The sequence below is a fragment of the Macaca thibetana genome, chromosome 15, assembly GCF_024542745.1.
Source record: "Macaca thibetana thibetana isolate TM-01 chromosome 15, ASM2454274v1, whole genome shotgun sequence".
NCBI classification, from domain to species: Eukaryota; Metazoa; Chordata; class Mammalia; order Primates; family Cercopithecidae; genus Macaca; species Macaca thibetana.
Window position 1 is genome coordinate 9,772,381 of NC_065592.1, and position 15,333 is coordinate 9,787,713.

The following is a 15,333-nucleotide window of genomic DNA, read 5'->3' on the forward strand; positions in this document are numbered from 1 at the left end:
CTCCTGGGTTTACGCCATTCTCCTGTCTCAGCCTCCCGAGTAGCTGGGACTACAGGCGCCCGCCACCTTGCCCGGCTAGTTTTTTGTATTTTTAGTAGAGACGGGGTTTCACCGTATTAGCCAGGATGGTCTCGATCTCCTGACCTTGTGATCCGCCTGTCTCGGCCTCTCAAAGTGCTGGGATTACAGGCTTGAGCCACCGCGCCCGGCCTTTTTTTTTTTTTTTTGAGACAGAGTCTCGCTGTGTCGCCCAGGCTGGAGTGCAGTGGCCGGATCTCAGCTCATTGCAAGCTCCGCCTCCCGGGTTTTTACGCCATTGTCCTGCCTCAGCCTCCCGAGTAGCTGGGACTACAGGCACCTACCACCTCGCCCGGCTAGTTTTTTGTATTTTTTAGTAGAGACAGGGTTTCACCGTGTTAGCCAGGATGGTCTCGAACTCCTGATGTCGTGATCCGCCCGTCTCGGCCTCCCAAAGTGCTGGGATTACAGGCTTGAGCCACCGCGCCCAGCGTAGCATAGGTTATTTTTGAGGGTAAAACTGCATGTGTGCATTTAGAGATGTGATTGTGTCAAAATCTGCATATAAATGAAGTGTTGTCCCACGTGTGTATGTACATTCGCATGCAAACACCTGTGCTTGTGAATTCAGTGAGCATGGCCACATAAGGGTTTAGGTGCCAGTGCCAGAATAACGGATCCATGACCAGGGAGTGAATCATCCAGAGTCACTCATTTGAGACAGGGTCTCAAGGAAAAAATCTGAATGGCCCTCCGAGGGCCTCCCTACTCCTAGGGGCTCCTAGAAGCATGCTATGCAGTCACTGAATGCTGGGAGTTCAATCTAGAGGCCCAGATGGTGGCCAGGCATGGTGGCTCACACCTGTAATTCTAGCATTTTGGGAAGCCAAGACAGGAGGATCACTTGAGACCAGGAATTCAAAATCAGCCTGGGTGACATAGCGAGACCTTGTCTCTATGGAAAAAAAAAAAAGAAAAAGAAAAAGAAAAAAATAGATTCCCAGAAGGGAAATTGGTAGACAGCTGCATAGGAAACTAGAAGCCCATGTGGGCCTGAGGACAGAGGTGGACCTGTAATAACATCCTGAGCATTTACTGTGGGTCAGGCTCTAGGTTGGATACTTTGCAGGCCAGAGTTATATACACTTTACAGATGAAGAAACTGAGGTCTGGGAAAGTTCATTTACTTGTGTGAAGTTGCCCAGGTAGGAAGCAGCCAAGCCATGATTTAGATTCTAAAGCGTTTGAATCCAAAGCATTTCCCAGCAGACCAGGATTCTTGCATGAGCTGATGTCTCAACAGGGCTTAATTAAGGGCTTGCCCTGTACCCAGCTGGGAACTCTGAACTACTTGGCTTACTTTGCCTGTTTAAAAGGGTCACAGGAGGGGCTTAAAGAAGGTGATGAGAGTGGCCATGCCAGGGGGGCTGCTGCCCCTGCAGTGTGCGTGGAGGTTGTGTGACAGGCATGTGCATTGGGAGAGATGCCCCCTGCATCACCTAGAAGGTCTCCCAGAGAGCTGCCTTTAGATTCCTGGTTCCTGGGCACCCTTAATCTTATTGGTAGTTTAGTTAAGATCCAACCAGATACTCTTAGGAGAAGGAGGTTGCTACTTGGGGTGATCCAAGAAAGCTTCAGAGGGAGGAGGGCTTGGCTTTGAAGCGAGGATGAGAGTCCCTGTGGCCCTCCCCTGAGCCAGGCTTTCTCCTCTCCCAGGTATGTGGAGCTGGTGAACGCTGCCTGTAACTTCGAGCCACACGAGAGCTTCTTCAGCCTCTTCTCAGACCCCCGCAGCACCCGCCTCACACGGATCCACCTCCGCGAGGACCTGGTGCAGGACCAGGACCTGGAGGCCATCCGCAAGCAGGTGAGACCTGCCCCGCCACAGCACCGGGAGGGCCCACGCCAAGCAGGGGCCAGGCTGCTCTCCTCCAGCCCAGCCATCCCCAGCCCAGCCAGTGCACACCCTGACTGTGCACATCACCCTTTCCAACCCACCTGTAGCCCAGGACAAGGCCTGGGGCGGGGGAAGGGGCAGGGGCGGTGATGATGATGGAGCTGTGCCCACTCCCAGGACCTGGTGGAGCTGTACCTGACCAACTGCGAGAAGCTGTCTGCCAAGAGCCTGCAGACACTGAGGAGCTTCAGCCACACCCTGGTGTCCTTGAGCCTCTTCGGCTGTACAAACATTTTCTATGAGGAGGAGAACCCAGGGGGCTGTGAAGATGAGTACCTCGTCAACCCCACCTGCCAGGTTCTGGTTAAGGATTTCACCTTTGAGGGCTTCAGCCGCCTCCGCTTCCTCAACTTGGGCCGCATGATTGATTGGGTCCCTGTGGAGTCCCTGCTGCGGCCACTCAACTCCCTGGCAGCCTTGGACCTCTCAGGCATTCAGACGAGCGATGCCGCCTTCCTCACGCAGTGGAAAGACAGCCTGGTGTCCCTCGTACTCTACAATATGGACCTGTCTGACGACCACATCCGGGTCATCGTGCAGCTGCACAAGCTGCGGTGAGCTCCTGGCCCAGAGCTTACCAGGGTGGGGATGGGTGGGCAGGTGGGGAAGAGTAGGGGTGAGTGTTGTCATGCACGCCCTCAGGGTTTAGGAGCCCTTGGCTAGGCAGAGGGTGGGGATGAAGACACAGTCCCATTCCTTAAACCCAGTGTTTCACCTGGATTGGGGCTGTTCGGGGTTTCTTCCCAGAATGCCCTGGAGAAGTCATGGCAGGCATGGGCCGTCCCCTGCTAGAGATTAAAGGAGCCAGGGTCTGCAAGGCAGCCCCACCCTGTACCCAGCTCCTGACCTGCATCCCCTACCCCGATCTTCAGACACCTGGACATCTCCCGAGACCGCCTCTCCAGCTACTACAAGTTCAAGCTGACTCGGGAGGTGCTGAGCCTCTTTGTGCAGAAGCTGGGGAACCTAATGTCCCTGGACATCTCTGGCCACATGATCCTAGAGAACTGCAGCATCTCCAAGATGGAAGAGGAAGCGGGACAGACCAGGTGGGGCCCCACCCTCCATGGCTACTGGTAGGGTGTCATTCAATAAGCATTTAGGCTGGTGCAGTGGCTCACACCTGTAATCCCAGCACTTTGGGAAGCCGAGATAGGCGGATCACTTGAAGCCAGGAGTTGGAGACCAGCCTGGCCAACATGGTGGCAGACACCTGTAGTCCCAGCTGCTTGGGAGACTAAGGTGTGAGAATTGCTTGAGCCCGGGAGGCGGAGCCTGCAGTGAGCTGAGATCACGCCACCGCACTCTAGCCTGGGCAACAGAGTGGGACTTTGTCTCAAAAAAAAAAAAAAGTATTTGCCAAGTACCCCTCTACCAAGTGCTGTGCTGTGTGCTAGAGATAAGGAAACAAATCAGGTCCTGCCCTCTTGGAGTCTGTGTGAGCTGGTGGGGACAGTCAAGTCATTACAAGGGCTATGGTAGGGGCAGTCCAGGGCCCCAGGGTGGCCTGAAGATCAGGAAGGAAGGAGGAGGAGGGATGCATCCTGGCTGTCGTGAAAGCTCATTCTGCCTTTGCCAGAGGAAAGGTGTTCTAGCAGAGGGAACAGCACCTGCAAAGGCCAGTAAGTGAGAGCATGAGGAGCGACAGGGGAACTACCCAACGCTCAGCCTGACCAGAGCACAGTGCCATGGGGGAAAGAGACGAGGCTGGCAGTGTCTGCCACCTATGGAGTATTGCTGGACATAGGTCAGTTCCTGGGTTGGTTGGTTGAGAAGTTTGACCAAACCCTACCAGCTGTAACTGGCCACCCATAAGCCCTGGCCCCAGCCTACTTTAATGGTGTTCAGTTGAGCTTGTCCCTTTGTGATTGTTGGTGAGACCTAAAAGTGCCGTGTCCTTACTAAAATGGCAGGTGGTTTCCAAAGGTGGCTGCATCACCCATCCTACGTGTTCCCCTACTATGTGACCTTGCTACCCTTCCATCAGGAGGTGGTGCCTATGTCCCCTACCATTAAAAACAAAAGGAACCGGGGATGAGGTTGGAGGGCCTAGAAGAGAAAGCAAGGAAATGCCTCACCACCCCCAGTGGGGAGACCCAGCTCAGGCCTGGGCCCCAAGCCACTGACACCGGCACCCTCTTTCCCCAGCATTGAGCCTTCCAAGAGCAGCATCATACCTTTCCGGGCTCTGAAGAGGCCGCTGCAGTTCCTCGGGCTCTTCGAGAACTCTCTGTGCCGCCTCACGCACATTCCGGCCTACAAAGTGAGCGTAGAAGTGGGATGGGGCTGGGCCAGGGAGCCTTGGGAGAGGGAAGGAGCTGGATTCTGGGGCTGGAGACTGAGTTGGGATCTGGCCTCCCAGCCCTTGGCCTCTTCTGGGTTGTTCTGAGCATGTCCCACCCACAGGTAAGTGGTGATAAAAACGAAGAGCAGGTGCTGAATGCCATCGAGGCCTACACGGAGCACCGGCCTGAGATCACCTCACGGGCTATCAACCTGCTTTTTGACATTGCCCGCATCGAGCGCTGCAACCAGCTGCTGCGGGCCCTGAAGGTCAGCTCCAAGCCTGGGGCCTTGGCCTCCTGTCCCTCCCCACCTGGAGGGTGCCAGGCTTGGCTGAGCCATGTCCCCAGAGCCCCTGTCCCTCTGCACCCTGTCCCCAGGGCCCCAGGACCGGAACCCCAGCCTGGGCCTCACAGCACTTGACTTGCTTCAGCACTGGCCTTGTTCAGTCCCCACCCTGGTGTCTGCTCCCCAGGCCCCACTTCTGCCTTTAGAGAGCAAGACCAGGCTAAACCCTGCCCCAGAGAGCCTGTTCCAGCCCCTTGCAGAGCCCAGGCCTCTCCTTGCACTTGCCAGCCCAGGTCCCCCTTGTCTTCATACAGCTGGTCATCACAGCCCTCAAGTGCCACAAATATGACAGAAACATTCAAGTAACAGGCAGTGCCGCCCTCTTCTACCTAACAAATTCCGAGTACCGCTCAGAGCAGAGTGTGAAGCTGCGCCGGCAAGTCATCCAGGTGGTGCTGAATGGCATGGAATCCTACCAGGAGGTGACGGTGAGCCCCCACCTGCCACGGCCTGCATGCTCTGACCCAGCCACCCCTTTCCTGCTTCCTGCATCCCGCTAGGGCTCCCCCGGCTCTGGGCTGCATCCTTCCCAGCTCCCTTTCCCACGGCCGCACTCCCTGACTCTTGGGACCTGACACTCAGGGTCCCCGGGACCTGGCCCTTCCCACAGTCCATCACCCCTGGCTGCCTTCCATCCTCTTCCTCCCTGCCCCATGTGGGGGTGGGGGCCCAGGGACCCTGCCCTTCTCCCTGCCTGAGCTGTTTCCTTAGTCCTTCTGCTCATACACTCTGCTGGGGGATTTCTTACCATAAATAAAAATAATAAAAGCTTTTATTATAGAAAAGTTATAATTATAGATATACAGAAAATAAAAATCACCCGTAAACTCACTACCCAGATTTAGGCACCATTAACATGGGCTATCGATTGTGGATTTTAGCCTATGCACACGTATTTTGTAAATGGGATACACAAACTGCATAGTGTTTGTATACAGTGGATTTTTACTTCAACTATGTCACATGAACATGAACATCTCCTTTATCAGCCAACATTTCGTTTTTTTGAGACAGAGTTTCACTCTTGTTGCCCAGGCTGGAGTGCAGTGGTGCGATCTTGGCTCACTGCAACTTCCACCTCCTGGGTTCAAGTGATTCTCCTGCCTCAGCCTCCCAAGTAGCTGGGATTACAGGCATGCGCCACCACGCCTGGCTAATTTTGTATTTTTAGTAAAGATGGGATTTCACCATATTGGTCAGGCTGGTCTCGAACTCCTGACCTCAGGTGATCTACCTGCCTCAGCCTCCCAAAGTGCTGGGATTACAGGTGTGAGCCACCGCACCTGACCAGCCAACAATTTTTTTTTCATATGGAGTCTTGCTCTGTTGCCCAAGCTGGAGAGCAGTGGCGGGTTCAAGAGATTCTCCTGCCTCAGCCTCCCAAGTAGCTGAGACTAGAGGCACATGTCACCACACCCAGCTAATTTATGTATTTTTAGTAGAGACGGGGTTTTGCCATGTTGGTCAGGCTGGTGTTGAACTCCTGACCTCAGGTGATCCACCCGCCTCAGCCTCCCAAAGTGCTGGGATTACAAGCGTGTGCCACCACACCCAGCCAACATATTTATATAACAAAAAAACTTTTTTCATTTCAGACGGGCAATATGCCAAAGTCCTAACGTGGTTTGAGGGAGGCATATTTCACACATGAGCATGAAGACCTGATCATCAATCTTATAAACTATGAAAGGATCAAACAATAACCCTTTTTTTTTTTTTTTGGAGATGGAGTCACACTCTGTAACCCAGGCTGGAGTGCAGTGGCACGATCTCGGCTCACTGCAACCTCCACCTCCTGGGTTCAAGCGATCCTCCTGCCTCAGCCCCCCTAGTAGCTGGGACTACAGGCACGTGCCACCATGCCCGGCTAATTTTTGTATTTTTAGTAGAGACAGGGTTTCACCATGTTGGCCTGGCTGGTCTCGAACTCCTGAGCTCAGGTGATCCACCCGCCTTGGCCTACCAAAGTGCTGGGATTACAGGCGTGAGCCACCGCACCCAGCCACAATATATATATTTTTTAATTAAGAGAGCATCTCAGGCTGGGCGCGGTGGCTCATGCCTGTAATCCCAGCACTTTGGGAGGCTGAGGCAGGCAGATCCTGAGGTCAGGAGTTCAAGACCAGCCTGGCCAACATGGCGACACCCTGTCTCTACTAAAAAATACAAAAATTAGCTGGGTGCGATGGCTCACGCCTGTAATCCCAGCACTTTGGGAGGCCGAGGCAGGCAGATCACCTGAGGTCAGAAGTTCGAGATCAGCCTGGCCAACATGGTGAAACCCCGTCTCTATTAAAAATATACAAATTAGCCAGGCATGGTGGCGGGCGCCTATAGTCCCAGCTACTTGGGAGGCTGAGGCAGGATAATTGCTGGAACCTGGGAGGCAGAGGTTGCAGTGAGCCGAGATCGAGCCATTGCACTCCAGCCTGGGTGACAGAGCAAGACTCTGTCTCAAAGAAAAACAAAAACACCGGGTCTAACTCTTGCCAAGGCTGGAGTACAGTGGCACAATCACAGCTCACTGTGCCCTCCACCTTGCAGGCTCAGGCAAGCCTCCCGCCTCAGCCTCCCCAGTAGCTGGGACAACAAGGCATGTACAACCACACCCAGCTTTTTTTTTTTTTTTTTTTTTTTTTTTGAGATGGAGTCTTATTCTGTTGCCCAGGCTGGAGTGCAGTGGCACGATCTCAGCTCACTGCCAGCTCCGCCTCTTGGGTTCACACCATTCTCCTGCCTCAGCCTCCCGAGTAGCTGGGACTACAGGTGCCTGCTACCACGCCCGGCTAATTTTTTGTATTTTTAGTGGAGACAGGGTTTCACCATGTTAGCCAGGCTGGTCTCAAACTCCTGACCTCGCGATCTGCCTGCCTCGGCCTCCTAAAGTCCTGGGATTACAGGCATGAGCCACCGCGCCCTGGCCACACGCAGCTAATTTGTGTGTGTGTGTGTGTGGTAACAGGGTCTCAGGGTCTCACTATGTTGCCCTTGCTATCCCCTGGCTCAAGTGATCCTCCTGCCTTGGTTTCCCAAAGTGCTGGGATTGTAGGCATGAACATTGCACTAGGCCCAAAAATTGTTTAATAATGTTTCCTTTCTGATTACAAAAGATACCCTAATGCTTAAGCCAGGCACAGTGGCCCTCACCTGTAATCCCAGCACTTTGGAAGGACAAGGAAGGCGGATCACTTAAGATCAGGAGTTCCAGACCAGCCTGGCCAACATGGTGAAACCCTATCTCTACCAAAAATACAAAAATTAGCCGGGCATAGTGGCGGGTTCCTGTAGTCTCAGCTACTCGGGAGGCTGAGACAGGAGGATTGCTTAAACCCGGGAGGTGGAGATTTCAGTAAGCCGAGATCGTGCCACTGCACTGCAGTCTGGGTGACAAAGCAAGACTCTGTATCAACACAAAAACAAAAACAAAACAAAAAAATGATACCTAATGCTTAAAAGATGAAAAAATTCAAGTGATACAAGAATGTATTAAATACAGCGAAAGCCACTCACAGTCTTACCTCTCCTCCCCTAGATACAGCTGGTATTAAGGTTCATTTCCATAACTGTTGACACCAGCATATGTTCAGTGTCCTCATCCAGGGAGAGGCCACTGTGTGGAGGACTCTGCTGGAGCTTGGAGGCAGTGGCCAAGGTCAGGGCTCTGCCCAGTATGTGAAACAGCCCCCAGAGTCGAATAATTTAGGTTGCTGTTTCATCTTTTGTGCTCCCAAGCAATGCTTTGTTAATTATACTTAATTAGTTATCCTTATAATACATATCTAGAAGTAGAGTTGTAGAATTTCAGGGGCAGTATCTGAGTGTGTGTATTTTTTCTTTTCTTTTCTTTTTTTTTTTTTTTTTTTTTGAGACAGAGTCTCTCTCTGTTGCCCAGGCTGAAGTGTAGTGGCGTGATCTCGGCTCACTGCAACCTCTACCTCCAGGTTCAAGTGATTCTCCTGCCTCAGCGTCCTGAGTAGCTGGGACTACAGGAGCACGCCACCACACCTGGCTAATTTTTGTATTTTTTTTTTTTTTTTTTTTTTGAGGCGGAGTCTCGCTCTGTCGCCCAGGCTGGAGTGCAGTGGCGCGATCTCGGCTCACTGCAAGCTCCGCCTCCCGGGTTCCCACCATTCTCCTGTCTCAGCCTCCCGAGTAGCTGGGACTACAGGCGCCGCCACCACGCCCGGCTAATTTTTTTTGTATTTTTAGTGGAGACGGGGTTTCACTGTGTTAGCCAGGATGGTCTCGATCTCCTGACCTCGTGATCCGCCTGTCTCGGCCTCCCAAAGTGCTGGGATTACAGGCTTGAGCCACCGCGCCTGGCCAATTTTTGTATTTTTAATAGAGACAAGGTTTCGCCATGTTGGCCAGGCTGGTCTGGAACTCCTCCTAGCCTCAAGTGACATGCCCACCTGCCCCTTCTCTACAAAAAAGTTTTTTAGGCTGGCATGGTGGCTCAGCACTTTGGGAGGCCAAGGCAGGTTGATCACCTGAGGTCAGGAGTTCAGGACCAGCCTGGCCAACATGGTGAAACCCGGTCTCTACTTAAAATACAAAAATTAGCCGAGTGTGGTGGTGGGAACCTGTAATCCCAGCTACTCAGGAGGCTGAGGCAGGAGAATCGCTTGAACCCAGGAGGCAGAGGTTGCAGTGAGCCGAGATGGTACCATCGCACTCCAGCCTGGGTGATGATATTGAAACTCTGTCTCAAAAAAAAATTTTTTTTAATTTTAATTAGCTGGGTGTAGTGGTATGCGTCTGTAGCCCCAGCTACTTGGAGGCCAAAGTGGGATGATTGCTTGAGCCTGGGAAGTGGAGGCTGCAGTGAACTCTGATTCTATCACTGTACTCTAGCTTGGGCAACAGAGGAGACCCTGTCTTAAAAAAAAAAAAAAAAAGGAAAAAAAGGAAAAGAAAAGAGAAAAAGAAGACTAGTTGGAGACTCCCAAATGAATTAATAAATCTGTCACAGAAATGGAAATCAAAATAAGAGGAAGTCACATTTCATCTCAAGAGCTTGGTGATACCCAATGTCGCATAGGTAGGCAAGAGCACCTCACACCCCGTCTACTGGTGAGGGATGAGTCGTGCAACCTTTGTGGAGGGCAACCAGCAGAACCTGCCAAAATTGTAAATGCATCTATCTTCTGACCTAGCCATTCCGCAATTAGAACTGTTCTTAGAGGAAAAAAAATATGCATACATCCTCACTTGTAAAATTTTTTTGAAAAAGGCCGGGCGCAATGGCTTATGCCCGTAATCCTTGCACTTTGGGAGGCTGAGGCAGACGGATCACTTGAGGCAAGGAGTTCTAGACCATCCTGGCCAACATGGCAAAACCCCGTCTCTACCAAAAATACAAAAATTAGCCAGGCGGGGTGGTGGGCAGCTGTAATCCCAGCTACTAGGAAGGCTGAGGTGGGAGAATCGCTTGAATCCAGGTGGAGGTTGCAGTGAACCGAGATCGTGCCAGTGCACTCCAGCCTCGGTGACAGAGTGATACTCTGTCTCAAAAAATAAATACATAAATAAAATTTAAATTTAAAAAAAGGCCGGGTGTGATGGCACATGCCTAGGAATCCCAGCCACCTTGGAAGCTGAGGTGTGAAAATTGCTTGAGCCCGGGAGTTCAAGGCTGCAGTGAGCTATGATGGCATCACTGCACTCCAGTCTGGCAACAGAGAGACCCCATCTTAAAAACAAATAAATAGGTCCAGGCGAGGTGGCTCACACCTGTAATCCCAGCACTTTGGGAGGCTGAGGCGGGTGGATCACCTGAGGTCAGGAGTTCAAGACCAGCCTGGCCAACGTGGTAAAACCCCGTCTCTACTAAAATACAAAAATTAGCCAGGCATGAGGGCGGGTCCCTACGTAATCCCAGCTACTTGGGGAGGCTGAGACGGGAGAATCGCTTGCACTAGAAGGTGGCTGCAGTGAGCCAGGATCATGCCACTGCACTCCAGCCTGGGCCATAGAGTAAATGAGACTCCATCTCAAAAAAAAAAAAAAATTTTTTTTTTAAATTGGCCAGGTGTGGTGATGTACTCCTGTAGTCCCAGCTACTTAGGAGGCTGAAGCAAGAGGATTGTTTCAGCCCAGGAGTTTGAGGCTGCAGTGAGCTATGGTCGCACCACTGCACTCCATCCTGGGCAACAGAATGAGACACTGTCTCAAAAAAAACCCCCAAACAAATCAATAAGCAAATAAACCTGCAGACGGTACAAAGAAAACTGAGGATGTAGAGCAACTGAGGAGCTCCTGCACTGCTGATAGGAGTGTAAACTGCTAAAGCCACTGTGGAAAACAGTCTAGTGTTACCTAATAAGGTTGAAGACATGCACACCCTGTGACCCAGAAGTCACCAGGCATGTGTGCCCTAAAGAAACCCATGCTTATGGTCACCAGGATGCAGGTATAATACATGGTTCACAGTAGCCAACTCTTAGAGTCACCCAGACATCCATCAGCTGTAGAATGGATGAATACATTGGGGTGTCATGATGGAATACTATACTGTAATGAAAAATCAATGCATTTCAGCTATGTATAACAACCGTTAATCTTGCAAACCTATAGAATATCTATGAAAAGCAGGGTCAGCCAGGCATGGTGGCTCACGCCTGTAATCTCAGCACTTTGGGAGGCTGAGGCAGGTGGATCACCTGAGGTCAGGAGTTCCAGACCAGCCTGGGCAACATGACGAAACCCCATCTCTACTAAAAATACAAAAATTAGCTTGGCATGGTGGCGGGAGCCTGTAATCCCAGCTACTTGGGAGGCTGAGGCAGGAGAATCACTTGAACCTGGGAGGCACAGGTTGCAGTGAGCTGAGATCGCGCCATTGCATTCCAGCCTTGCCAACAAGAGTGAAACTCCATCTCAAAAAAAAAAAAAAAAAAAAAAAGGCCAGGCACAGTGACTCTCATCTGTAATCCCAGCACTTTGGGAGGCCAAGGCTGGTGGATTATGAAGTCAAGAGATCAAGACCATCCTGACCAACATGGTGAAACCCTGTCTTCTACAAAACATGCAAAAATTAGCTGAGCGTGGTGGCACACGTCTATAATCCCAGCTACTTGGGAGGCTGAGGCAAGAGATTCACTTGAACCCACAAAGCGGAGGTTGCAGTGAGCCAAGACTGCACCACTGCACAAAATGCCAGACATGGTGGCTCATGCCTGTAATCCCAGCACTTCAGGAGGTCGAGGTGGGTGGATCACGAGTTTAGAAGCTCAAGACCACCCTGGCCAAAATGGTGAAACACCATCTCTACTAAAAATACAAAAAATTAGCTGGGTGTGGTGCCGGGTGCCTGTAATCCTAGCTATTCAGGCGGCTGAGGCAGAAAATTACTTGAACACTGGAGGCAGAGGTTGCAGTGAGCCGAGATCACGCCACTGCACTCCAGCCTGGGCGACAGAGTGAGACTCCATCTCAAAAAAAAAAAAAAAAAAGGGGGCCATTGGATACACCTGTAATCCCAGCTACTAGCGAGGCTGAGGTGGGAGGATCACTTGAGCCCAGGACGGACAGGTTGCAGTGAGCTGAGATTGCGCCTCCACACTCCAGCCTGGGTGACAGAGTGAGACCCTGTCTCAAAAAATAAAAGAAAGCAGGGGCCAGGTGCAGTTGCTCATGCCTAGAATCCCAGAACTCTGGGAGGCTGAGGTAAGAAGATCTCTTGAGCCCAGGAGGTAGAGGCCAGCCTGGACAACATAGTGAGACCCCATCTCTACAAAACACAAAATAGTAGCTGGGCATGGTGGCACACAGCTGTAGTACTAGCTACTCAGGATGCTGAGGAGGGAGGATCGCTTGAGCCCCAGAGGTTGAGGCTGCACCATGATGGTGCCACTGCGCTCCAGCCTGAGTAGCAGAGTGTCTCAAAAAATAAAAATAAAAGAAGGCTGGGTGCAGTGGCTCACACCTATAATCCCAACACTTTGGGAGGCCGAGGCAGGCAGATCACTTGAGGCTAGGAGTACGAGACCAACCTGGCCAGCATGGGGAAACCCCATCTCCACTAAAAATACAAAAATTAGCTGGGCGTGGTGGCACACCTGTAATTCCAGCTACTCAGGAGGCTGAGGAAGGAGAATTGTTTGAACCAGGGAGGTGGAGGTTGCAGTGAGCCGAGATAGGTCCACTGCACTCCAGCCTGGGCAACAGAGCCAGACTCCATCTGAAAAAAAAAAAAAAAAAGAAAAAAGCAGGGATATTGTAGTGGTTCTTTCTAGGGGGGGTCTAAGGGCTAAGGGGCTTATGATCAGGAAGGGACAATGGGGACTTCTGGGTGCTGACAGTGTTCTGTTTCTTGACCCAGGTGATGGTTACATTGAGTTCACTTTATGTTATTTATAAAACTATACATTTGTGGGTTTGTTTTTTTTTTTTTTTTTTTTGAAACGGAGTCTTGCTCTGTCGCCCAGGCTGGAGTGCAGTGGTGTGATCTGGGCTCACTACAAGCTCCGCCTCCCAGGTTCATGCCATTCTCCTGCCTCAGCCTCCCGAGTAGCTGGGACTACAAGCGCCCACCACCACACCCGGCTAATTTTTTGTATTTGTGGTAGAGACGGGGTTGCACCATGTTAGCCAGGATGGTTTCGATCTCCTCACCTCGTGATCCGCCCACCTGGGCCTTCCAAAGTGCTGGGATTATAGGCGTGAGCCACCGCGCCCTTCCACATTTGTGTTTTATGCATTCTTCTGTATGAATATTTCACATTTTAATAAAAAATTTTTTTTTTTTTGAGACAGAGTCTTGCTCAGTCGCCCAGGTTGGAGTGCAGTGGTGTGATCTCCGCTCACTGCAAGCTCCGCCTCCCGGGTTCACGCCATTCTCCTCAGCCTCCTGAGTAGCTGGGACTACAGGCGCCCGCCGCCACGTCCGCTAATTTTTTGCATTTTTAGTAAAGACGGGATTTCACTGTGTTAGCCAGGATGGTCTCCATCTCCTGACCTCGTGATCCGTCCGCCTCAGCCTCCCAAAGTGCTGGGATTACAGGCGTGAGCCACCGCGCCCGGCTAATAAAACTTTTTTTTTTTTTTTTTTTTTTTGAGACGGAGTCTCGCTCTGTCGCCCGGGCTGGAGTGCAGTGGCCAGATCTCAGCTCACTGCAAGTTTCGCCTCCCGGGTTCACGCCATTCTCCTGCCTCAGCCTCCCGAGTAGCTGGGACTACAGGCGCCCGCCACCTCGCCCGGCTAGTTTTTTTTTTTTGTATTTTTTAGTAGAGACGGGGTTTCACCGGGTTAGCCAGGATGGCCTCCATCTCCTGACCTCGTGATCCGCCCGTCGTGGCCTCCCAAAGTGCTGGGATTACAGGCTTGAGCCACCGCGCCCGGCCAATAAAACATTTTTTTTTTTTTTTTAGACGGAGTCTCGCTCTGTCGCCCAGGCTGGAGTGCAGTGGCCGGATCTCAGCTCACTGCAAGCTCCGCCTCCCGGGTTCCCGCCATTCTCCTGCCTCAGCCTCCTGAGTAGCTGGGAGTTTACAGGCGCCGCCACCTCGCCCGGCTAATTTTTTGTGTTTTTAGTAGAGACGGGGTTTCGCCGTGTTAGCCAGGATGGTCTCGATCTCCTGACCTTGTGATCCGCCCGTCTCGGCCTCCCAAAGTGCTGGGATTACAGGCTTGAGCCACCGCGCCCGGCCAATAAAACATTTTTAAAAGAACACTTGTATAGCCTCCTCTTCCAGAAAACCGGCCTGGACTGCCAGAACTCTGGGTGATCTCATACCTCTAGAGAGTTCCTAGAGCCCTGCTCCTGAGTCTGAAACTGAATGTGCCCCGCTTGTGTCCTGTCCCGGCCCAGGTGCAGCGGAACTGCTGCCTGACGCTCTGCAACTTCAGCATCCCCGAGGAGCTGGAATTCCAGTACCGCCGGGTCAACGAGCTCCTGCTCAGCATCCTCAACCCCACGCGGCAGGACGAGTCCATCCAGCGGATCGCCGTGCACCTGTGCAATGCCCTGGTCTGCCAGGTGGACAACGACCACAAGGAGGCTGTGGGCAAGATGGGCTTTGTCGTGGTACGTGTGGGGGGGGTGCCCCCTTCCTCCTGAGCCTCACTACTCTCCCCCACCCCTCTCTACCACTCCTCTACCCTGAGTGAGAGTCTCAGAGCAGGGCCTGGGACTGGGAGTTGGAGAGGGAGAGTCTGCTGAAGCATGAGGGTTTTAGGCTAGACCAAAGGAAGAATTTCTTAATGCTGAACGTTGCTGGTGGCCTCATAGATTTCTTCCACCTACAGCATACTGTCATCCTCTCCCAGTCCCTGCACTCATCCTGCTTTCATAGGCTCCATAGGGAAAGATGCCATGTTGTCCTTCTGTCATTGTGTCCCCAGCACTTCCTGGCATGGGCCCTGGAGGCCAGTGGGGAGGTGATAAATATCACTGGTGAAAGGAAGGAAAGAATGACAAAGGAGCTCAAGAGCTTCTGGTCTCATTTGATGGTTAGGGAAGCTCAAGCCTCAGCGGGAAGGGCTGTGCCCAAAGTCACAGGGGAGTCACCCGAGGGCCAGGAATGGCACCCGGGCCTCCTGATGCCAATACCAAGGGGCTGAGGAATGGATGCCTTCAAATAGCCTCCCCCAAAGATATGGAGACTTGATCTTGTCAAGACTCCTGAACTAGCCGTGGTGAGCCTCAAGACTCCTGTCAAGACTCCTGAACTAGCCATGCTGAGCCTCCCCTCCATCTTGGGTTCATGGGGGTGGGAGTTCTTGA

At 52.1% G+C, this 15,333-nt stretch overlaps 2 protein-coding genes and 1 non-coding gene across 6 annotated transcripts in view; 2 read left to right on the forward strand and 1 right to left on the reverse strand.

Moving 5' to 3' along the window:
- Window positions 1-15,333, forward strand: part of DYNC2I2 (dynein 2 intermediate chain 2) — a 210,553-nt gene that overhangs the window by 79,128 nt on the left and 116,092 nt on the right. The window lies entirely within an intron of this gene.
- Window positions 1-15,333, forward strand: part of ZER1 (zyg-11 related cell cycle regulator) — a 46,196-nt gene that overhangs the window by 18,354 nt on the left and 12,509 nt on the right. For 2 of the 4 annotated variants that reach the window (XM_050759887.1, XM_050759886.1), the window contains exons 3-9: window positions 1,735-1,885; window positions 2,093-2,529; window positions 2,848-3,024; window positions 4,124-4,238; window positions 4,382-4,528; window positions 4,861-5,034; window positions 14,419-14,634. In XM_050759887.1, the coding sequence (XP_050615844.1) occupies window positions 1,735-1,885; window positions 2,093-2,529; window positions 2,848-3,024; window positions 4,124-4,238; window positions 4,382-4,528; window positions 4,861-5,034; window positions 14,419-14,634 (1,417 nt within the window). The remainder of the gene's footprint in view (window positions 1-1,734; window positions 1,886-2,092; window positions 2,530-2,847; window positions 3,025-4,123; window positions 4,239-4,381; window positions 4,529-4,860; window positions 5,035-14,418; window positions 14,635-15,333) is intronic. The other 2 variants (XM_050759888.1, XM_050759889.1) reach the window with 2 other exon arrangements.
- Window positions 6,196-6,299, reverse strand: LOC126938191 (small nucleolar RNA U13). Its single transcript, XR_007720014.1, has one exon. It is a non-coding gene; the product is annotated as a small nucleolar RNA U13 (small nucleolar RNA).